A 25,059-nucleotide genomic window follows, 5' to 3' on the forward strand; every position below is an offset into this window, starting at 1 on the left:
TCAGTGGAGGCCTCATGGAAGGTAGTAGATGTTGTTACGAGCTATCGTAATAACGCTATTACTTTCAATAGTGAGTGTCCGTAGAAGCTGAATGGCCTAGAACCTTTTAACCCATCTAAGCCTTTTTAGGATGTAGCGCAGAAACAAGGTCAAGTACCAATTTGAGCTTGTTGTCATGCGATGCTACACTCAGACGAGGTCTTTTTAGGAATATTATTGGCGCCCATGAGCAATTGTGCGTGCCGGTAGTATCCGATAGAAGATTGAAAACTCTGGGAACCTTTGTAGAACCCGATCGGCAGGTACAAAATTCCCTAGTACATACCTTTGTGGGTGGTTCTTAACCTATGACTCCATGCTTGTGACGTCGGACTTTTGAACCTTGCTTGTGTGATTTTGTGTGACTTGATGTGCTCTTGATTATGGTTGATGTATAAACCATGCATTCATGCATCCATGAAAACTCTTTTTCTTTTGGTTTTCAAGGAACTTAGAGGTCTTTCCTTGTAAACATCATAAGTTTCATCAAACTCAATGGATCTTGGGTGTTGATGGGGTGAAAATTCTAATCCACCAAAATGGATGATTGATTTTGATGATAACTTAATCGAAGCTTTAGTCCAATGTTTGAGTGTTTACAAGTTAATATCTTAAGTTCCTTGAAACTTAAAAATTAAAACAAATCATTGGCATTGCATGCATCATTCTACATTTGGTCCTGCTTTCTAAAGAAGTTTTTCCAGAGCCTTATTTCCTTTCTTATGGTATCATCAGTACAACACTCGTGCTAAGAAGAAATGGAAAGCATCAAGCAAGAGATTCGTGAACTCCGTGAAGAGGTGATTACTCTAAAGGCTGGTATGGAGCATCTGACTGCTCTGGTTGAGGCTCTAGTTGCTTCCCAAGTCAATCCTCCGGTGATGGAAGAAAGGATGGCAAAGGTCCTTCTTGAAACTCTAAACTCATCCTTTCCTAAGGGGATAATAGTCTGTACACCTACTGACTCCCATGGAGAGGTGGATATGAAAGCGCTTCTAGAAAAGGATGTCCGAAAGGAATGTTTGCTTGAAGAAGGTAACTCAACTGGTAGTGTGAAAAAGTTTGGTAATGACTTTTCAAAGAAGAGAATCAAGGGAGGAAGCAATCATCATCAACATCACCATGTTTCCTATGTCATTCCTGTATCTAATTCAGTTCATGCAATTCCAGATTATCAGCAGAGTACTCGTCAACGAGCTCCTCCACCGAACGAGCAAAATCAATCTCAAAAGGGGAATTTTGATCCCATCCCCATGACTTACACAGAATTGTACCCTGCTTTGGTTCGTAAGAATTTGGTTCAGATAAGGTCACCGCCTCCTGTTCCCGAGAAACTCCCTTGGTGGTACAAAGCTGACGCCACTTGTGCTTTTCATCAGAATGCTCCTGGACATGGCTTAGAGGATTGCTGGCCTCTCAAGACTGAAGTTCAAAGATTAATCCATGCTGGTATTTTGACTTTCCGAGATGTTGGTTCTGATGTTCAAGCCAATCTTTTGCCAAAGCATGATTGAATTACTATTGATGGTAGCCTGAAGTTCGAAAGTTGTTTCTTTTAGCATATGTCCTGGTGGAGAGAGTTTTCTCAGTTTTTAGAATTCTTACTGATTTTCATTTGTAATATTTCTTGTTTTTCAATGCATTGTGGCATGTAGACACTTGTTTATTTTTGAATGTTAATGATAATACAATGATAATGTTTGTTTTGAAGTAATCCATTCGTTTCACTCATGTTTATTTGTTTTTTATGCATTATGATACCAAGTGCTTTTGTCAAACTCTTGCTTATGCAAAGATTGGAGGGAGGATGATGATATGAAAACGCAAAATTTCTGGTTGTATGCTTTTGAATAAGACCCTGCTGATGATGTACAGGCATTGTTTCAAATTCCCAAACACCGGAGATATAAGGAAGATAATCCCTTGATAACCCCTTTGAGTCTTGAAGTAGGAGTTTCTTTTCTAAACGAAAAACCCTAATTTTTAACCTGGGGCAGGGTAGTGTTTAGTTGATTTGGCCGAGTGTTCATGTTTCAAAAAGGATTATGCATACAAGTGTCGATCACGTCATATCCACATCAATGGTTGGATCATGGAAAACCACAATGGTTATTCCCCACGCATCGAAAGGCTGGAAAATGTGAAACCACAATGGTTATCCTCCATCCGCCAAGGAATGAGGCAGTCACAACACTCTCAACAAGTCAAGACAAAGTCAATATCACACGATTTGTTTAAATCAAAAGAATGAGAAAAAAAGTGAAAAAAGAAAGAAGAAGAAAAAGCTCGCTAAGTCAGAAAATTGAAAATAAATGACTTAGGCAAAAGTTAGAGCACCCCATTGGATGACCAATTCAAAAGAATCAGTCCAGGCAAAAGTTAGGGAAAATAAAAGAAAAGTGAAAAGAAAGGACTACAAAGCAAAAGTCCTCAACAATGAACAAATCTGTGTGAATACAAAAACGAAGACAAAAAGGCTGACTGCTACTCTAAGAAAGCTTCATTGGATCTTTAATAGCACAAAATCCTTTTGAGAGATGAATACTCATGTTGAGTTGACTGAACATAGGACTGGAGAACATCACGAAGTTGGGGTGGGCTAAATAAACTTTGAGCCTAAAAATCTTTTTTCTGAAAACCGTGAACCAGGCCACGTTACAACCCTCAAAAGTCCTAATTGAAGCAGGGTTTATTTCGAAAGCATGCTTAAAACAAGAAAGCGTTCCTGACTCCTATCGGTTATGCTGAGAACTTGTGTTGGTATCATATGCATACAAAAATCAATGTCATTCCTTAACCAGTGATTCATTCGCAAGGTTTTGTGACATCCTTTCAATAAAACTTCAAGACTTACATAATTATTGCATTTTGATTATCATTCTCAAGATAAACATTTTTATGCTTGTAAATACTTGTTTGACAATCAGGAAGCTTACATCTGATCATCCGTAGAAATCTAAAACATTGCCAGGGGCATGTTGTTTTCCCAATATAATGCTTTTACAAGTCTGATTACTCATATGGGGCAAAGATTGAAGACTCTGTTGACCAATCAAATGTGACAAGTACAGTCAATATGGGGCAGTTACGTCGAGATTCGACAAATCTCTCCAAGAATCTGTTGATCTGGGGCAGATTATTCCAAGTCTTTATGATTCCAAGGATATCTATGAATCCTCTTCAAGCAAGTTCCTCTCATATACTATGTAGTATGGGGCATGTTGTGAGTTAAAAGTTACCTTGATCACCTCATTAGCTTGAAGTACAAAGGTCGTTGCGATGATCAATCCAGAGTTAATTTCTTTTACTATGATGATAACTTCTTATTTCTCCTGCAAGTTCATAATAGTGCTTTTCTCTAAGGAAATTTTCTCTGATCTCCCATATTAGAGTTTGCAAGGGTGTGTTGTTCTATCCCTTTTGGTAGAAATTGATGATATGGTATCCCTCTTAGAGGTTGATAGTTCCCAAAGAGTTTGCTTGGTGTGCATCTCCAATAAGTTTTCCCTCAGTGCGGAGTTCACGTTGTTATCCTTTCAGTGGATTTATGGATATTTGAAGTTTGAATTTGAATTTTCCCCTTAGTCAGTAGCTTTCTCTTGAGCCTTGTAGCAGGATTTTGTTCCTCCAACGACCTCGGTTTATCTACAATTGAATCCTCAGCCGTGTTCCTAGCATGGGTCTTCAGAAGAATGTCTTTTGATATCTCCAACTTTTTGAGATTCACCAAGTGTCTGTTGTATTGTGATGTCTTGTCACTTCCTAGTATTTTTGTGTTTGTTTTGTCAGCATATACATGACATTCATTCATTCATACATGCAACATGCATAAAAAAAAAAAAAAAAAAATTAATTAAAAAGAAAAATATATTCATATCCATTCTTGCATTTCTTAATGTTTTGATCCACTCTGTTTGATGTTGTTATCCCCCAAAGTATATGATCTCTCTCCATTAGAGTGTCTACCTTAAGCAGAAAGTGTTTATCCTTTCTAATTCCCCACAGAGTTTGTTCCTCGTGGAAGAATTTTGCTTCAGTGTTCCTCCTCAGCTCATTTGTCAGGATGGAACTAATCCCCATTTGAGTTTATTCCTCAAGGGGCAAAGCTTTGTTTGACCGTTTCTATCCGGTTTATTCGTGGAGTTGAACTTTGATCTCTTGAAGTACTATGTTGGATAAGAAACCTAGATCGAGAAGGCATTTATTTTGCACCTCTTGAGGATTTTGTTTTCCTTAACAATGGAGAATCTGTTTATGATTGATATCAGATATTGAAATACTTATTTTCCATCAGTGTCGGAATTTGTGCTTGAAAGCAAGGGGCAGGTTTTGACTTTGAGCAACTTATGTTATCCCCATCATGTTTTGGTTGACAAAAAGCCTCTTTATTTGAGCAAGTTTGTATGTCTTCACATATCAATCTTATTTTCAAAGCAAGTGATAATCTCTCAGGCTTTATGAAATTCTTGATCCAAGTGGAAGAAGCTCAGCAAATGGCAAATCCCTTCATCAGAAGTGACAATTTGCATCCTAATGGAAGAAGCTCAGAAAATGGTAAGTCCCTTCATCAGAAGTGACAGTTTGCATCCAATTCCTTTTCTCAAGCCACGTCCTTGATTAAAGAAGAAGTTGATCCCTATTCTTAGCGGCAACTTATTATTCTCAGCAGCTTATCGTCAACTATTGAGGCGGTAATTCATCTTCTTCTACCTTCAACTATTGAGTTGGTAGCTTATCGTCAACTATTGAGGCGGTAATTCATCTTCTTCTACCTTCAACTATTGAGTTGGTAGCTTATCGTCAACTATTGAGGCGGTAATTCCCGCATCTTCAGTAAACGTTGATGTTCAGAAGAAGTTCCCTGCATCTTCCAGTAAAAGTTGATGTTCAGAAGAAGTTCCCTGCATCTTCCAGTAAAAGTTGATGTTCAGATGAAAATTCCTGTACCTTCAGTAAAAGTCGGTATTCAGGTGATGCTATTCCTGCATCTTCAGTAAACGTTGATGTTCAGAAGAAGTTCCCTGCATCTTCCAGTAAAAGTTGATGTTCAGATGAAAATTCCTGTACCTTCAGTAAAAGTCGGTATTCAGATGATGCTATTCCTGCACCTTCAGTAAAAGCTGGTGTTCAGAGAAGCCTTTGTATCTACATCTTCCAGTAAAAGTCGATGTCAAGATCTTTTTCTACCTTCAGTAAAAGCTGGTAGTCCACCTTCAGTAAAGAGTTGGTGTCTTCTCTTCCTACCTTCAGTAAAAGCTGGTAGTCCACCTTCAGTAAAAGTTGGTGTTTTCTTTTGTATCCACATCTTCCAGTAAAAGTTGATGTTGAAATTCTTTCCTACCTTCAGTAAAAGCTGGTAGTTCACCTTCAGTAAAAGTAGGTGCATTTCTTTTGCATCCACATCTTCAGTAAAAGTCGATGTTGAAATTCTTTCCTACCTTCAGTAAAAGCTGGTAGTTCACCTTCAGTAAAAGTTGGTGTATTCTTTCACCTCTAGTGGAAGATGATGCTTTAACCTCCTGGTGTGAAATATTTTCCCCAGTGAAATTTCTTTTCCCAGCAAAGTCTCGTTCCCCCAGTGGAATCTGTTTTCTTTCCCTAGTGGTGTCTTGTTTCCCTCTCATGGAAGTTATACGCATTACATTCATAATCATAAGCATTGCATGGCGTCTTAGGGCCAAAAATTGTGTATTCTGTATTTAAGTCTCTTCAATCACGTCGAGACGAAGATTTCAATCTTCATATCTCCGGATAAAAGAAACTTAAATAGGGGCATCTGTCATACCCCAATTTTTGACCCTAAGATCCCACATCTCAGGCTCTGTTTAAATCACATCAAAATCATTTATGAGGTTCTCTGGTGCCTATTTCTTTTCTATCTCACCTTCAGGGGAATCATCAGACACCTCTTTTCTCATATCTCTATTTATTTATAGTCTTTATATTTTCACTAACCATTAATCAAAATTCAAAAAAATAGTTTTTATTTTTGTTTCTTTATCAGATAGGGTATGAGGATCAAGAAGTTCAGGTGATTTTTCTCATCAGGGTTCAGAGGTTTGAATCAAGACTTTATTATTGTGGTGATGATTGTCAAGTGGTTAAGAATCAATTCAAGAGTGTTCAAGTTCAATCAAATGATATTGAGTTTTTGGACATTTATTTTGTTCAAGAATTTGATTCAAGACTAAGAGTGCAAGCATGATTGTTTGGAGTTCAAATTCATATGGAATTACTTGGAACTTAAAAATATGCATCATTGTTTAACACATAATTCCAAGTTCAAAATTCAAAGGCATTTACCATTCAAGGAATTCAAAATGCAAAATTAGCACTCATGATCCAAGATTTGTTTTTACATGAACTTAAAAGGTACATTCATTTAAGAGGAATTAAATTCCTAAAGTTTCAAGCCAACGATACATCAAAGATTACAAAATTCAAAGCAAAAGTCTTCATCTCATACAAAGATCTAATTCATGACAATCCAAGATTACATCATTATGGTTGCAAGAATTCAATTTCTACATTTTATTCTACAAGAATTCAAAGTTTTGTGTGATCAAGATTGAAGTCACTTCATAAGTCCACCATTTTCTTTCAAACTTCATGTTTGGGCTTCGAGTTCACCATAGTCTCTCCAAGGCTTTTCCCTCCATCTTCATGTCAATGGTGCTCATCATATGCAAAGAAGAGAATTAAGATGCAATCAAAAATCATACACAAGCATTCATGAAAAATAATGGTACAAAGTGAAGTTACCGTGGTAAATTTTCATTCACACCAACAAGTAATTCAAATTCAAAGTTAAATCCAGGCCCAAGAACATGTTCAAACAACATCTCAAGAACATTAAAACAAAGCTGAAAATGAGAAATAGAAAAGGATGTTCGGATTGGGCTCAAGGAGGAAAATTACAGTTCATCAAAATCATACCTGAGCCCATTTTGTTCATAATTTCTACATTATAAAAGCATTGACTCACACTGACACAGGGGACCTCTTTTTCAGAACTTTTCAGACTGACAAAATCAGAACAAATCATAAATTCACCTGAGCTCATAAATCACCGCCGGAAGTCGACCTCCCTCGCCGGAAAACACAGAGCCACCGTGCCGGAGCTCTCAACCGCCACTGTTACTTGATTTCTTTGCTTCAAAAGGTTGAGAAGTCTCTTCTGATACCGAATCCATCTTTACTTTCGTGTTACCTGCACTGTTGTGCTACATTTTGAACTTAGAGCTATCAAACTTCATTGATAGATCTACAAGTTTCAAGCAATTGTTTTCAAAAACTAACCTGATATTTGAACTGAGGAGAGAAAACCGAACGGGATGATGTAAAATTTTCGAGTTCTGAAAATTTTCACCTCCGGCCACCGTGCCGGAGGAGTTCCGTCCGCCATTCTCGGTGTCTCTCCGCCTCTAATCTTATTGTGTGGTTTTTACTAGACTTCTTTTACTTTTTTTTTTTTTTTTTAATATGCATGTGGTTTGTTTGTGTTTTATGAGAGAGAAGAGAAAGTGTGATATTAAAGATGAATGATGGAGTTTTATTGAAAATGAAAAAAAGAAGTTTATGGAAACATGGAGTTTTGTTTTTACTGATATCTCTCTCTCTTCAATATCATTTCTCCACTTTATTTTAGTCTTGGGTACATTAATGATAGTACAAAATACTGTACCGATGTTGACATTGAAAAGTGGAAGAAATTGATAAAAGAATTCTGTATATTTTCTCTCTTGACATCATCTTCATCTCATTTCTTTTTTTTTAATTTTTTTATTACATTTATTTTGGGATCTATGTGATGCATCGATGAATGACAAGTGGCACCGGAGACACTTGTCGTCACCTGAGAAGATGATCTAAATGGGATTCTCTACACACTTGTTTGTATTTTTACTATACACCTTAGTTCTGGATCTTAGATCCTACATAAAATTAGTCAATTGACTAAATCCGATGGCTGGAATTTATTCTGCTTTATTTTATGTTACTATTTTTATTTTGATTAGTTTTTAACTTCAAAAATTCATATTAATCTTGTTTTTAGTCCAAAATTATGAAAAAATTCACAAAAATATGTCTTATTATTTTACACCTTGCGTTTTTTTAATTATTAGTTTATTATGTTATTTTTGCTCTTTTTCTTCATCTATCTTTCCTTTTCTTTCTTTGACCCGAATCGATAAAAGATTAAAAATGAAAAGGAAGTTGTATGTGGTTGATTTAAATCCGAATTCATCCTTCCTCCATTATTAATCTTTATTTACTAACTTTGATAACATACTTGACAAGTTTCAAGATGGTTATCTTTAACAACTAACGACTAATTTTAATTTCCGCATTTTTATTATATTGTCCTTTATATTTACCGCTCTTATACTCATCATATCATCATATTTACTTTCTGCTATTTTTATTTTGTCCATTTGGACGTCATATTTATTCTCCGCTATTTTTCTTTTGTCCACTTGGACTATACTTTACTTTTATGCTAAAACATTAATAAACAAGATGAAACCTAAAAAACACTTAAGGACCAATGGACTGTGTATCATTATTTGACTGTTATCTTGCTTGTTATTTTGTCTGGTTGGATTGCTGTTGTGATGTGTGTAGGTATCTCCTCGAAAAGTCTTTGAAGGTTAATTCCAAAGCACTAAGATAAGGATTTCGCCCATTTGCAACCGTTACTCTGTCCGATTTCTGTCAGAAACTTATGTGATTCTTCGAAGATTTGCAAGTTCATTTTGGTCCCTAAGTGGTAATTTTGGTTTTGTGTGGGTAGTCCAAAGGATGGGAATTCTTCCTTGACTCAATGTGTCAAGTGTCGACTTCTTATTTTGGTCAGATCGTTTTTCCCTAAACTTTTATTTTCTCGCACTAGGATAGCCTCTTCATCTCCTCCCACTTCTTAAATTTTCAAAGTCTCCTCTCTTTTTCTAAAAAAACTTCTTATGTTTGAAATCCCTTTTAAAATCTTCTTTAAAAACTATATTTAGCCCTTGTTGGCATTTTCTTTCAAAAAAGTAAGCACAATTAATCATTGTCATTAGTTGCGATGCCCCACGATTTTAATATTGATTGACACGATGAAATCTTTTCCACGTGAGAGAGCTAGTGGCATACTTGTCGATTTTATCCAAGTTGGCGCCCTTCTCTCATTAGTGATGCAAAGAACTCGTTCGTTCTCATGTTTAAGATCAATGGCTGAGTATTCGCCCCGACGATGGTAAATGTGTTTATACCTTTTTCAAACGTTTTTTAAAAGCGGAACTACATTAGCTCTGACTTCTCCATTGCACCGAGGAGGTATGTAGGCACAAGACATAGTCTTGCCGAGCTTATTTTAAAAATCAAACAAACTATTTCTCTTGCACACGATATCTTTTATAAAACACAGATTTTCAAAAAGGTTCCTGTGGAGTACCACAGATATGAGGGGTGCTTAAAACCTTCCCCTTGTATAATCAACACCCGTTCCTAAGATCTCTTTTTGTTTTAAAAACAAACTTTGGGTTTTTTCGTTCTTTTCCCATTTCCTTTGGAAACAATAAAGCGCGGTGGCGACTTTCACTGAAATATTGAGTCGAGTCAATTTATGGCTTTGATCTCAGATTTTCCCCGCTACAGTTATCCACATGAAGGTTTTATCACTACAAAATTTAAGATGAATTTGCCCTAGAAGGACACCTGATAAGAGCTATCAGTTGGAGAATGACTGATAAATGGTACATAGACAAGATCTTCTAACATCTGTCATTTCTTATAGTTGTCCAAAACAAAAGATAGGTTCCTGAAATCCTAAAACCTAACTATAAATCCTAAAAAGATTCTAAACTTTAGGTACATACTATTCTAACGTAAAACCCCTCTTACTTTCGACTGTCATTTACTTAGGTGTCAGAGTGTTTGCAGGTACACTCTTTTAGACCAGAGCTTCAGGATTCAAAATCATTTGACGGAGTTTGCCATCTGATTTAGGTTCTCAATCTCATTTGGGAACTTCATTAGTATTTTCGATATTACATGTAATACTTTTATTTTTATTTATACATTAAAACTTAGGTTAATTAAAAGAAAAATAATGGAAATGTAAAATATATATGAAGAAATGTATTACCATTTTTATCATGAGAGAAGAGGGAGAGATATATTACCGGTTGTGTAGTCATGGCATCATAGAAATCACTATAAAGCCACAATCTACTCCATAAGCTTGGTTGATCAGGATGTTGTTCCCGAACAATTTTCTTCCCCAACACTTGTAACATTTTATGCATATGAATTTCCTGGTTTCTAATGGTTATGTACGATTTTTCAGCAATAACTGGAATTCCAATATCAGGCTGCAGTCCACAAGCATGTAGAATCCTCTTTACATAATCCTCCCTCTCCCCATCAAAGAAGCAAGCAATGTGCAAGAATATTTCTTTCTCTCTTTGCTCGAGTCCTTCAAAACTTGATTGAAGAACTTTCATGATTCCACTATCTGGATTATTCTCCAATCCTTCCAAAGTAGCTCTCCATTGGGTAGTATTTCTCTTGTACAAAAATGAACCCATCACTCTAATTGCTAATGGAAGACCTTGAGCATATTTTAGTATCATAGGAATAAGTTCTGCATAATCACTACTAGAATGATCACTTTTGAAGGCTTTTCTACATAGAAGTTCACGCGCATCATTGTCGTTCATCAATCCAATCTCGTGAATTATATCGGCTTCATAGAGATCAAGAATATGCACATCTCTTGTGGTTATGATTATTCTACTCCCCGGACGAAGCATTTTGAGATTTATATTCAACTCGAGCAGTTGATCAACATCGTCAAGAACTATAAGGACCTTCATATTGTACAGCCTTGTTATAACTCCGGATATCTGAGAAGGACTGTATCCTTCTAAAACAAATTCTTTTATAGTTTGATGAATTATTTGTTTCTGCACAGCAATAGCGCCACCATCTTCGTAACTTTTGCTAACGTTTTCAATGAAACAAGAAGCATCAAATTGATATGAGATTCTGTCATACAAAACTTTAGCAAGAGTTGTCTTTCCAATTCCATCCATACCCCATAGTCCTAAAACTTGACAACCACGATCATCTGATTCTGACCTTAGTTTCAAAAGGCTCTCTAATTCTTCTATATGAGGTTGCATTCCTATAAGGTCATCGAGACTCGGTAAGAATCTATGATCCAACTTCTTTGTTATTGACTGAACAATATTTTTAATCTCTTGAAACTCTGGCCTGTTAAAAAGATGCAAAACAATAAAATCATTAAATTATCACCAAAGAAAGTTACGTAAATATATACAAGATGAAGCCTATATATGACTTACTTGTTCCTGATATCGTAACCGGCAATTTCAGCCAGATATGTCATATCTCTCTTCCATTCAGCAACCTTATGTGGATTAGATTTGATGTGTAAATCAAAGGCAAACTCATAGACTCCATTTTGTCGTCGAACATGAGACGGATCAACGTCATAGAAAACAGGTAAAGCAATTTGTTTTGCATTTCTACAACAATTAACAATGGTACTCATTTCATCCAAACACCAGGTTGAGGTGGGATAATCTTCAGAGAAAACAACTACAGAAACACGCGAGTTTTTTATTGCGTGTCGAAGTTGGGTTGAAATGGATCCACCTTTGTGAAGCTGCATGTCATCTTTGAAAGTAAAAATACCTTTTCCAGTGAGATGAGCGTAGAGATGGTCGACAAAGGTGTTGCGCGTGTCGGAGCCTCTGAAACTGATAAACACGTCGTATCTATTGTTTTGAATGTTATCAGAAACCAAAGATGAACTAGAGGCTTCACCGTTGTTCAAGATGTTGAAATCAAATGAGGTAACAGCAGTTGCACCATTATTCAAGATGTTGAAATCAGATGAGATAGTGGTAGTTGCACCTTGATTCAAGATGTTGAAATCGAATGAACTGGTAGCAGTTGGAGCGTGAGTCAAGATGTTCAAATCAGATGAACTGGAAGGAGATGGATCCTGACTTAAGATGATCAAGTCAGATGAAGTAGCAGCAGATGCAACCTGACTCGAGATGCTCAATTTGGAATTTGACTTACGACCACACATGGCATGAAACGGGTGCAACAGACATTTTCTCAAAGTTGAATGATCTGTTATAGACTTATAGTATAGAAATGCATATAACCAATTAAAATGTAAGAAAAGATAAAATTATCTATATATTAGGAGATTGTGTACAGAAACAAAATTGTTTATATATATATATATATATATATATATATATATATATATATATATATATATATATATATATATATATATATATATATATATATATATATATATATATATATATATATATATATATATATATGAGGAGGGATCAAATTACACCCGAAGAGTTACACCACGAGTTACACTCGTTCAATAATTACATTTCGAAATAATATTTTTTAAATTCAACCGTTGGATTGAAACATAATATCATATAGATCATTCCTATAAAGTTTGAGCTTAATCTATAATGATTTACTATATCATCAAGATATCCAAAGATTAACGTCAAAATGAGCTTTCATATAACGTTAATTTTGATGTTATTCAATGACATAGTAAAACATTATAGATTAAGCTCAAACTCTATAGGAATGATCTATATGATATTATGTTTCAATCCAACGGTTGAATTTAAAAAATATTATTTCGAGATTTAGTTATTGAACGAGTGTAACTCGTGGTCTAACTCTTCGGGTGTAATTTGATCCCTCCTCTATATATATATATATATATATATATATATATATATATATATATATATATATATATATATATATATATATATATATAAAAGTCAGAATCCGTTGACACTAATCGTCAAACTTTATCATCTCGTCTCTTCATTATTTTTAGTTAAAAGGTCGATGTTTATTAGTTGGCACAATTTTTATCCATTTTCTACTTTATGAATCAGGAAAAAATATGATGTTTAATGTAGATACTTGTCAAAGTCCTATATCAAATAGTATGGGGAAAAGATTAAAAAAATTATTATAATTAATTTAAGTTTTTTTCCACAAACTATAGTATTTTTATAATATATATTAGAAAGTTGAATATTTGTGCTACACCTTTTTTAAACTATAGTACTATAGTCTTTTTAAATATATATTAGAAAGAGAAGTAAAATGATCAATTTCTACTGATTGAGACACAATATATGGGTCCCGCACCTTGTTTGTTTTTGCCAAAACAGTGAAGAAATAATTATTCTACTTTTTTTTTTGGGTATAGTAATATAACAATAATATCAACAACCTTTATTAAAATAAAAACTAAAACAAATGACTTGTAATAATTTATAGTCTGAAATATTAAATAAATTTATAGTTTAAAAATATCATATATATATATATATATATATATATATATATATATATATATATATATATATATATATATATATATATATATATCATGTAAGACTATACTAACTAAGTTAAAAGTATAAAAATATTTATTTTATTAAAATAACATAAAAAATATATTTTGGTCAATTTACAAATCAAACAGATCTCTTTTTTCTCTATTTCTCAATTTTTTTTCTATTAATTAATACATACTCTTTCTTTCTCATACTATTTTTTTTCTTTTCACACTTTTTCTTGTTTTTTTCTCTCCTTTTACTTTTGTTCTCATTTTTAAACATGCTCTTAAAAGAGCTTGAGAAAGTTTCCTAATCGGATGACCTTCCGAATTAAAAAATAAAAAGTTAACTTGATTTATTTCCAATTGAAAAGAAATATAATGAGTAACAAAACTTTAACTTAAAACTTATTTATTTAAAAAAATTGAATAATTAGTAAATACTAAGAAAAACAAAAATAATTCAATACTTCAAACTTTTGTTAAATATAGATAAAATTAAAATTAATTCAATGATGAAATATAAACAAATGAATAAAAGTGGAGTTAATTAACCTACTCTAGTATGATGAACTATCATGAAGGATATTTACCAGATTTTTGTGAGGTCGAGCTTGCATCCATCGATCTTCTTCGCAACAAGTCACTGAATGGTGATATGATTCATTATTATCATATGATATCCGCATCATCAGATTTATATTAGTTGGAAGCAATTAATTTAATTCTATAAAATAATTGAGATTACTTATGGCTGGGAGTAATAAATTAAAAACTATAAAATACTTTTTCAACCTATATTTTTTATATGCCACTAACATAAGACCAAATCTACAATAGATATTAGAGATAAAGACTTTCTTTCTAGAAGCGGATGCCACCATCCCATGCTTCAAAGAGTGCAAAATATTATAATTTTAGAATTTTTCTTCACCCACCTCCTAACCTTCTTGCCCACTTCTGGTGAATTTACCACAATACCCCTTGTTTCGGAAGTTCATTTTCGAAACTGTACTTTTTTTCTTAAAAAAGGTGTTTTCGGAAATGTATCTCCGAAAACGTGTTTTTTTTAATATAAAATATTGATTTCGGAGATGCATCTCCGAAATAAAGTTACTTTTCAGAAAATGTGGTGTTTCGGAAGTTCATCTCCGAACGCACCCCCCTTGGAGAATTCGGAAATGAACCTCCGAAAAAATGTCTGGACAGAATAAAATGAAAAACAACAACAATTCGCTTTATTTAATCGGGTGAAGATTACAACGATAATATTACATAAAATTAAAGTTACATATTGTTGAACACGGGTAGGTGGGGATGAGAGAGTGGTGGGGAGAAAAAAAGGCTTCCAAATTTCAAAAGGTTTTTTATTCTTTTAATAAAAATACGTACTACTGTAAGTAACAAATGACGGAGGAGGTGTAACCGGGGCCGGAACATATGACGGAGGAGGTGGATGTCCGGAGGAAGAAGAACCGGAGGTACGTCCACCGCGAGACAAAGGAGCCAATCAATGTAAGCTATAGTTTATCATTATCATCAGGGGACGTCATTACAAAAAATTGGGAAAAAAATCTTATTATTTTTAATCTTGATTTTTTAGAAATGACGTCCCCAGATGATAATGATAAACTATAGCTTACATTGATTGGCTCCTTTGTCTCGCGGTGGACGTACCTCCGGTTCTTCTTCCTCCGAACATCCACCTCCTCCGTCATATGTTCCGACCCCGGTTACCACTTCCAAAAACTAACATGATAAATCCAATACAAAAACACTGTGCGATACAATCCGAAATCAGAACAAAACAAAACAAAACACGTCAAACAAAACAAAAACATGTTATTCTGCCCGACGAGCGTTACAAAATACACATCAAACAAAATAAAAACACGTTATTCTTCCCGAAGAGCGAACTCCTCCGAATGAAGATAATTATACCAATCCTCATCCCACTCAGTATCAGAACCATCAGCGTTGATCACGCCTGAAGGCTGAGCCTGCACGTCCGAGCCATGGACCCCCAGGGGACGAGAAGCAGAACCAATCAAAAGCTTCTTCTTATCCTTCACCTCCTTCACCTCCTTCACCTCTTTCACCTCCTTCTTTGAAGAACCCTTTCTTCCCTTAGCGCCCTCTTTAGAAGACGCAGTCCTACGTGCTGGTTGGTTGCCTGACATGTTCCTGTAAACAATTGAAAACGATTAATATGCATAGACAAAATAAAAAACAAAAAAATTTGAACTTATGATACATTTCGGAAGTTCATTTCCGAAAACACCTCACCCCTGCGATGGAGTTTTCTGCAACTTCCATGACAGACCCCTAAACCAAACTTCAAACCAAATCAAAATGCTTCTAAACAACCTAAATACTACTAACAACCTAACCATATATCATTTATGCAATTAAAACCCTAAATAACATGCATTTCAATAATAGATCTAAAAATTTCAAAACTTACAAAGTGTTAGGATTGAGGGCTTTTGAATGTTGTTTAGCAGTGTGATTGGAGCCTTGATGCAGCTTTGGAATTCTGTTTGCACAAATTTTCGCCTTTGCCACTTTTTGTTTTGATTTAGGGTAAATGATTGGGGGAGGGGGAGTGTTTTGATAAATCTGCAGAAATCGCAGTATTTCGGAAATGAACTTCCGAAATAAGTCAATTTTTTCAAAAAAAAAGACGCTTTCGGAAATGAACTTCCGAAGCAGGGGTATTTTGGAATTTTCGCTGGGGGTGACCCCCATAGGGAGGTGGCCAAAGAAATTTTCATAATTTTATTATTTTTTTAGGAGTACTCCAACACAATTACAACCAAAACAAATTCAGGAAAAAAAACCAAATCCATAAACAAATATTTACAAAGTTACACCAATCAATCCAATGAATTTCATTATAGTTTTTTTCAAATGAAGCAAATCATTCCCAAAAATTAAGTTTCACCGTATACACCAATTCAGCAATATCCGCTGGAGTCTCTTTAAAGAGGATTTTATTCCTATCAGATTAGATACTCCAGCACATCGTAGACTAAACAACCTAACACATTTGACGAAGGTCGCCACAACTCAAAACAGCCCAGAAATATGAAGTGCTCAACAGGAGAGGATACTATATTGACCTCAGAACAATGCAACCATAAAGTAATTTGAAACCACACTTTACAACTAACCTCGCAATTGAAGAAGAGATGTTTTATGTTTTATGCGTCTTTAAGCAAAGTGGATACACCAAATTCCTTTTCTTCAATTCATCTTTTGTCTGGAACTTATAAATGAGTAAAAGCCAAATAAAAACTTGCATTTTACTCGACAATTCTGACTCACATGAAACTTCTAAAACCAATGTCGTTTCTACCTCAACCACCGCTACCAGATTTTCCAATTCCACCAACACATTGTAATTATTCTTAACCACTACTAAAAATATGACATTTGCTTAACGAATTTTACATCAGGTATTAAAATATATGATGTAAAAAATATTTGTCAAAAGATTTTACATCAGACATTTATTTCCAATGATATAAAAAATATATGAAAAAATGTATAACATAGTGGTAGTATTGTAAATAAAATGAAAAATAAACATGCGGTGGCAAAATTGTAAATAAAATGAAGATCTTGTTATAAGATATTTTGCATCGGGCCTAGATAATACCCGATGTGAGAAATGTTACACACAGTGGGCCTTTACATCGGTTCAATTAAAATCCGATGGAAAATGTTATGCACAGTGGGCCTTCACATCAGGCCATTCAAAAACCGATGGGAAATGTTACAGCCATTTTTTTCTAAAACCCTAAACATTCATTAGAGACACAAATCTTTTCTCTCTTTCTTCTTTACTTCTTTACACACAGCCGCCACCACGAGTCACAAACTCAATCTCTCCATCTCTTTAAGACCGAACTCCATCATACTCAGATGCGAAGAAAACTCCCTCTGATAGTTCTTCATTTGTGCCCCTCTTCCCTTCCACAGCTGCGAATTGCAATTTTCTTCCGTTTCATAATCATGGCAACTCAAATGAGCAAAAAGCGAAAAAGTTAGTGCCGAGATTCTTTAATCGTCTTCGAATAATTCATCTCTGTTAGTAATTCTTAATTTGATTTGATTTGTGTTGCAGTTCGTCACAAACGGAGTTTTTTTCCGCTGAATTGAATGAAGTTTTGACCAGACAGTTGGCCAAGGATGGTTATTCAGGTGTTGAGGTTAGGGTTACCCCGATGCGCACTGAAATCATCATCAGAGCTACTCGTACCCAAGTTGTGCTTGGTATGTGATTTCATCAATCTTTGAATTTTAGCTACTTTGGTTGAATCTGAATATTTGATACTGATTATAAATTTTTATTTTTGATTTTATGTTATATGGTAATGTTGTAAATGGATATCTGATTTCTGTTTTATGTTATATATGATATGATTTTTGTGTTATATTGGATTTTAATCTGATTAGATATGATAATGTTGTATGTTTTTGTTGTTTGATTTTGGATTTTTATGTTCTTTAAGTGAGAAGGGAAGGAGGATTAGATAACTAAACTTAGTGGTACATAAGAGGTATAAGTTTCCTGAGAACAGTGTGGAACTAACCTCATGTATTAGATTTTTATAAGATACTATTGAGGTAATAAGTAATAACCTTTTGTATTTTCATGAGATAATGATGAACTGAAACTTGATTGTTCCATTAGGTTCTTGGAAACAAATTCCAAAGTAAATTACTTGAGATTATCGATGCGAGGTAACTTCAAATTTAATTTTTTTCATCAGCATTATTTCTCAGTCTATTTGAAAATTCTGACCTGATATAAGTTCTCAGTGAGCTGCCGAAATTCTTAGGCGGTAGTTGCACTTGTGAAGATCATGGTGATTGTATGAGATCTGATAAAGGGACGTGGCAAGACCCGAACATATTAAAGGTTTCCTGCTTATTATATAATCATAGGACTCTGTTACTAAATTTGAATCTGGTTATCGGTTCTACTTTGCATTTTACAGTGACTCAACTAGAATAGTTATGTGCATGCAGATGGTTCTTAGTGGTAAAGTGCAATGTTGTAAACAAATAGTTGCGCTTTCCAACGACGAGGGGAGGGTGATTGAATGTGATAAAACATCTTATCCAATGGTAAAGTGTATCGGTGTTATGTTAGATATTGTAAGATGATGATATGTAATAATGATCACAAATCATCATTTGAGATTTTGTTTTGAGAGCACAGATAAGTGGCTACACATCTACCAGAGAATCAAGATCTGAAGTTGATGATATAACCTCTCCTAAAGCATATGGTAATTCTATGAACCCTACATTGGCTCCTGTCAAAGATGACGCAAGTGTTCATACATATAAATCATAAGGCTACAACAAAACAAAAATGTTGCAGCAAATAATAACGAATGAATATGACAGTTTTTATGTTTATCTAGGCAAGATTTGCTGATAAGGTTGTTCGTAGCGGCGGTTTTCCTAGGTATGATGAGTGTGTTCCTATGGTTGTCAAGACTATAGATGTTGTATCAAAGGAGAAGCAGGCGGCAGTACCATAAAACTCATTTGGCTCAAAAGGTTAGAATAAGTTTATTTTTCAGATTGGATGTCAAACATCTTGTTGATATTTGGTAGCAATCCTCATGAACTCTTTATGGTATGGATGCAGAAAATCTATTAATGGTAATTTTGACTGTTATAGTGGGCTTTGTGTTTGCCTTTTTGGCTTTTGCTCGTTCGATAGCATTTCGTGTGACAAAGGGAGTAAAAAAGGAGGAACTTGCTACCAGATTGACAGAGGCAGACCTTTCCTCATCTACCATAAAACGAATCAGTGAGCTTGAAGAAAAAGTTGAGAAGTTATAATCAAAACTCAATGTGATGCCTCCTGAGAAAGAGGAGCTGTTGAATGTTGTGGTTTGTCGTATGGATGTCGTGGAAGCAGAGCTCATTGCAGCAAAGAAGGTAACTATGTTTCATTTCAAATCAAATTATATATCATGTATAATCATTTTCCTACGTTGTTAACGAATTGTTTAACTTAAGGTGTGTGCATTATGGTATTAGTGTATGCTAGATTCATCAGCAATTTGTTCTGTATGTAAAGCAGTGTGTTCAACTTTCTAAACAGGCTTTGTACGAGGCTTTAATAAGACAAGAACTTTTGGCTTGAAAAAAGCAAACTCAAGGCAAGTCAAAGGTTAATGCATTTTTTTCTAGTTTATCAATATAAAGTAGTCAAATTATTGTTATCCTTCTTGGGAATTCTTTAAAAATGTGTTCATTTTGTTTGTAAAGCAGTGTTGGTAAAGTTACACTGTACATGACAGTTGGTGGGTGTCTCTCACTTTGTGTGTGCACGCGAGTGTACGAGGAGATTAGATTGACATGTACAATAATATTGATTCGGTATGATCGTTTTCAATACTTCATTTGAATGCTTGGGTATTGAATAATATTACATCCACACATGTTTTTTTTTAACTTAGCAATGGATACATGAAACAATTAGAATAAATAAATCAAAATACTATCACAGAGCATATACACTAGTTTGTTTGATTGACAGAAGAAAAATATTTTATTAAACTATCATAACATGTTCGTTGCTTACTGTCTGACCTCTGACTTGTGTATTATGTGTCTCTACTGAAAGCATGTTTCTCTTTTTATTCCTATATTGTTGACTAATTTTATTGCATTGAAGCATGTCTCTACTAAGGTTAGTAGGAGTTATATTTGAGTTTTTTTTTTTGCATAACATTTTTATTATGTTTAGTGATAACTTTTTGAGTTTATAATTAATAGGAAAAAAGTCAAAAGGGTAAGGAAAATGTGGCTAGGAATGTATACCCACACGTATTATCTCGTGGAGGGTATCGCTTGCTTATGGAGACAATTAAAAATGAAGGGATATCAACGAGAGATGATTCTACATTAGATGATAATGATAGTCCATCTCTACCGTCACGCCATGAGTTATGGAAGAGAGCACGACAAAAGAAAGGAGGAGAATACACATCAAAATCTACACAAGCTGTTGCTGAGAAAATTGTAAGTAAATTTTGGAAATTACTTCAAGTATCATTATATTTGTGATTGATAAAAACTATTGAAATTAGTTGAGGTTTATCTGGTAAGTTATATGGAATTGTCTATATATCTGATTTATATGGAATTGTCTATGTGAGATATTGGATCGAACTCTAGTATGGTCGAAGGATAGCTTCTTGGTTCGACAGGATTAAGCATGAAGTCGAAGGTTGTTCACATGCTTGTGTCGAAGATGCTAAGGTTATTAGCATGTTAAATTAGGTTTTAGTGTTTGAACCTTAATTTGTTAAGTTAGCTTGTTTATTAAGTTGACTTGTGTAATGGGCCTTGTGGAAAAAGCCCATTAGTTAGTATGTTAGGTTATATTATAAATAGCATACTAGTCTCTCATCATTGAACACATCAAATCCTAATTTAGGGTGAGAGAGGTTATTCGTTATTCTTGTAAACTTGTAATCTTGTTTTCTAAGAGAAAGTAAAAGAATAGCAGTTATAACCAATTCTTGTGTTCTTCTTCTTCCTTGTCCTTTATTCTTCCCTTGTTTTATACTTTGTTCTTGGTATTGAATTCACAATAGTCTATATATTTGATTTGAGTTTCTTGACTTTGGTGTTGTCTGCTGATGTTAATTAGTGTTATTGTTTATTGTCAGCAAATGTAATTTTGGTGTTGTCTTCAGAAGCTACAACTCATCTTCTCGTGGATGCATGTTGGTATTTCAAGTGCGCGAAAGGACTTATAAATGGTTGGATATTTGTTGTTTTGTTATTTTATAGTAGTCCACCGTGTGTAAACTTTCCTATGATTTTGTACACTTGTGTATCCTAGATTAATAATTTTGTAAATCAACTGTTCATTTTGAAGAATATATATATATATATACATCCTAGCTATTTGGTGCAATGAAATTATCCTTCACTGGTTAGAAAAATATGAAAATAGTAACCTAAATGTGGTCTGTGTGATGTGGGAAAGATATGAAAAATAGCGACCTATCTGTGGTCTGTGTGGTATTGGAAACATATGAAAAATTAGGTACAAAAAAAATTACAGCAAAAATTGAAAAAACACGTTGAATTTGCTTAAAAGTAGAAAACATATTACATCGGGCCATTGAGGAAACAGATGTAAAAACATATATATTACATCGGGCAACTGGTGAAACCGGTGTAAAAACAATATATTACATCGGTCCTTCGAAGCCACCGATGTAAAATATGGCATATAATTTTTTATAAAAAAAATTGGATTATATTTCACATCAGAAATATGAATTCAACCGATGTGGTATGTTAATTTATCACATCGGGCAGTGACCCAATGTAAAATGTATCTAATTTACTACATCGCTTGGATTTACATCGGACCTAGGCCCAATGTAAAAAGTACTTTTTGCACTAGTTAACGAAAAACGGAGCCGTATTTCCACCAAACAAATGCATCATGGAAACATTATGCCTGATTTCCTGCAACAGAACAAACAACAATACATATTCCTGTCCACTGTCCAGCTTCCTGAGAAAGACTGGCAACATCTAGCTGCAAGTCCCAAGACCAAACTTCCCTTTGCCACGACCTTGCTTCATTAATCCGTAAATTTGAATTCACAATAGAACAATATAAATGAGTGAATTGCATAACTAAAGTATTGTTGTTGAACCACACGTGCTTCCAGAATATAATGTTATTCCCGATCCCAAGTTTACATGAGATAGCGTTGGTGATCATATTTCATCTCACACTCTGTGTTAAAGTCAGACATACTAAATCTCTCCACTAAAGAGAATGATTCTTACCCCGAGCCATACTCGGACAGTCCGACATTTGAGATTGCACATCTTCATATCTGCAGTTTAACAAATTAAACCATAAGGACTTCTGTTCGGACATAACTTTCCACTTCCATTCACTGAACAAAGTCAGCTTAAATTTATCACAATCCTTGACCTCTAATCCTCTAAGCTTCTTCAATTTACAAATTTCATCTCAACTTACCCAATTAATTTTCTTCTTTAATTCTCTTCCACCCCATAAAAAAGCTCGTTTCAATTTGATAATATCTAATTATATCAAGTTTTTGTGCAATAAGCTTTTTAGATTTTTTCATTGAATTAAACTACTGAATTTATAATTTTGTATACCGATTTCTATAATTATATCTTTTTAATAATTATATAAAATTTTGTAATGTGTATAAATTTTTTATTATTTATAGTCTTAATATTTATCACTTGAAATTTTAAAGGGTGCTATTATTGATGATAAATAGATAATAATCACAGTATTCAAGAGAGAAAAAAGAAAATATAAAAAAATTAAAGATAAATGAAGTATATTTTGAGATGGAAGAAACCATAAATTAGCTAGGAAATCGACGAAAGTCAGTGGCAGAGGATCTAGTCTCCGAAGAGCAATGGTGGTCAGCAAGTCGGTAGCATCAGCTATCAGGTGATTCATGTCCACCAGATATCATATCTGATCCAGGTAGTTTTTTTCTATTGAGCTTGGTTATTTCGGTTTGTAGATCGAGTTGTTAATGGATTGTGCTATGGGTCGTTAAGGATTCATTGAGTTTCAAGAGTTATAAATATTTATCTTCATCATTCTTGTCTTCACAACCCTTAGAGAAACAAGGATAAATTGTTAAGAGTGTGTTCTTAGAATTTGGAAAACTGTTGGAGATATCTAAGGGGATTGAAAAACACTTCTAAACATCTTGGACTTGTGTGATTTATATAGATAGTTTGAGAGATTGAGAAATACTTGGGTATATAATAATGTTTATTCTCGGAAACTTAGGTCACTATTTTATTGTAACTAATTTGTAATCTTTTGTAATAATTTTTGGAAGTACAGTGAACTAGAGAGCTACTCTCTATCATAATAGATCATTTAATTAAACTAGGTATACAATTTATTGAGTTATCGTCTTTTTAATTATCTTCTTCTGTCAACTTAAGTTGTTGTATTATTGCACAATGAGTTACTTTGCACGTTAAATTTCTTAGTGTGATTGGAACTTTCAATTTCACAACAAGTGGCACCCACCGTAGGGCAAAGGAATTTTACTTACAAGTGAGCACCATGGGTTTTAAATGGAAAATTGAGACGTCTTTCATAGAATGATTTTGGATTGTGAAAAATGAAGATGCAAGCAACTTTAACTAAAAAATTGTTTTGAAACATTGAAGGATGAGGTAACGATGCCTACATGCCTAACACAAGCAAAGAAAACTGAGATGGTGGATAAGGCCAAAAGTTCCATTATGTTGTGCCTCGGGGATAAAGTTTTCAGGAAAGTTGCCAGTAAGCAAATTGCGGCTTCTATGTGGGCAAAATTTGAATTATTGTATATGACTAAGTCTTTGCCTTAGAGATTGTGTCTGAAAACCAGATTTACTTATTATAAAGAGTAAAAACAAATTTATAGTGAAGCAACTAACAGAATTTGACAAGATCATTGATGATTTGAATAATATTGAGTTGAAGATTAAAGATGAAGACAAGACTCTACTCTTGTTGAACTAATTACCTAAATTACTGAGAGCACTTCAAGGAAGTCGGGTGAAGTCTGTAGCGGTAAAAATGTGACTCGAGCGTTTTCGTGCGCTCGAAGTATCAACAGAGTCGCCACCGAACTTTATTTATTCCAAGGAGGAAAGGGAAAATATCGATAAAACCCACGAAGAAAAAAGAAAAATGGATAAGATGGTCATTGCAACCAAATTAGGGTTCGGGAGTCGGTTAAGCAAGGGGAAGGTGTTAGCACCCCTCACCTCCATCGTACTCGATGGGACCCATTTAGTTAGTTTCGTGTTTGAGTGTTAGTGTAATGTTTGTGTCCTTTGGCTTATTAATCGAGGAAAGATGAAAGAAATGGTTTTTAAGGTTTTTATTATTATGAAGGAAAAAGAAATGATTTTTTATTATTATGCTCGCCAAGACGTTTGTATCTTGTGCCTACGTATTCCCTAGTGCAATGGGAAAGTCAGAGCAATCGTAGTTCGGGCTAAGAACCACGAAAGTTTGGTTGGTTGATTTTAGCGAGAGGTACTCGATCGCTTTCAAATGGAAATACTACGCGCACATGGATATGAGATCACTACAAGAATGGATGACTAAATCAAGATAAAACAATATTTTGGCCATCATCGCATTCGAGTGGAAGATATTCGATCTTCACATGTGGAAGTATGTTCGCATTTAAAATTGAATAAGTGTCTCGTTTATGAAAAGAGTTTTAAAATGAAAAGGCCATGAGGCAAAAAGGTTGAATGAAATTGAGATTGTTTTGTTTACGGACGTTTAGCAAAGGATTGAGCATAGGTGTTCACCTAGCGCGTCTTTACCCAAGGTATTTAACAGGAGCGAGCCCCATTATCACTTGTTGTCCTTGTTAATTAATATGTTTTGATTCAAAGGATCAAGGTATTCAAGAGGTGTGCACTTCTTGTCACTTGATCACTTTGATTTTATTAATGTGTTTTGATTCAAAGGATCAAGGTATTCAAGAGGTGTGCACTTCTTGTCACTTGATCACTTT

General features: G+C 34.3%; 1 protein-coding gene and 1 long non-coding RNA gene across 6 annotated transcripts; one reads left to right on the forward strand and one right to left on the reverse strand.

The window, feature by feature from the left end:
- Positions 1-6,367: 6,367 nt before the first annotated feature.
- Positions 6,368-14,158, reverse strand: LOC131609374 (disease resistance protein RUN1-like). Of its 5 annotated transcripts, none has more exons than XR_009286124.1 (4): positions 14,056-14,152; positions 11,391-12,199; positions 7,339-11,298; positions 6,368-7,249 (listed from the first exon to the last, which is right to left on the reverse strand). XR_009286124.1 is itself a non-coding variant. In XM_058881063.1 (4 exons), the coding sequence occupies exons 1-4, from the start codon at positions 14,149-14,151 to the stop codon at positions 7,246-7,248; spliced, it is 2,007 nt and encodes a 668-aa protein (XP_058737046.1). In that variant the 5' UTR covers position 14,152; the 3' UTR covers positions 6,368-7,245. The 5 variants fall into 5 exon arrangements, 3 of the variants coding, with proteins under 3 accessions (XP_058737046.1, XP_058737045.1, XP_058737044.1); XR_009286123.1 differs by having other exon boundaries at positions 6,368-7,254; XM_058881063.1 differs by having other exon boundaries at positions 6,368-7,254; positions 10,206-11,298.
- Positions 14,159-18,123: 3,965 nt separating this feature from the next.
- Positions 18,124-18,578, forward strand: LOC131611927 (uncharacterized). The gene is made up of 3 exons (XR_009287234.1): positions 18,124-18,211; positions 18,290-18,389; positions 18,500-18,578. It is a non-coding gene; the product is annotated as an uncharacterized LOC131611927 (long non-coding RNA).
- The last annotated feature ends 6,481 nt before the right edge of the window (positions 18,579-25,059 follow it).

Source organism: Vicia villosa, linkage group LG6, assembly GCF_029867415.1.
Source record: "Vicia villosa cultivar HV-30 ecotype Madison, WI linkage group LG6, Vvil1.0, whole genome shotgun sequence".
In the NCBI taxonomy this organism is placed as follows: domain Eukaryota; kingdom Viridiplantae; phylum Streptophyta; class Magnoliopsida; order Fabales; family Fabaceae; genus Vicia; species Vicia villosa.

Coding starts and splice junctions, on each gene's coding strand:
- LOC131609374 (XM_058881061.1), bottom strand. CDS start 14,151: ATGCGGATATCATATGATAATAATGAATCATATCACCATTCAGTGACT. Junction 12,200..14,055: donor CTCGACCTCACAAAAATCTG/GTAAATATCCTT, acceptor CTATACTATAAG/TCTATAACAGATCATTCAAC. Junction 11,299..11,390: donor GGTTACGATATCAGGAACAA/GTAAGTCATATA, acceptor TCTTTTTAACAG/GCCAGAGTTTCAAGAGATTA.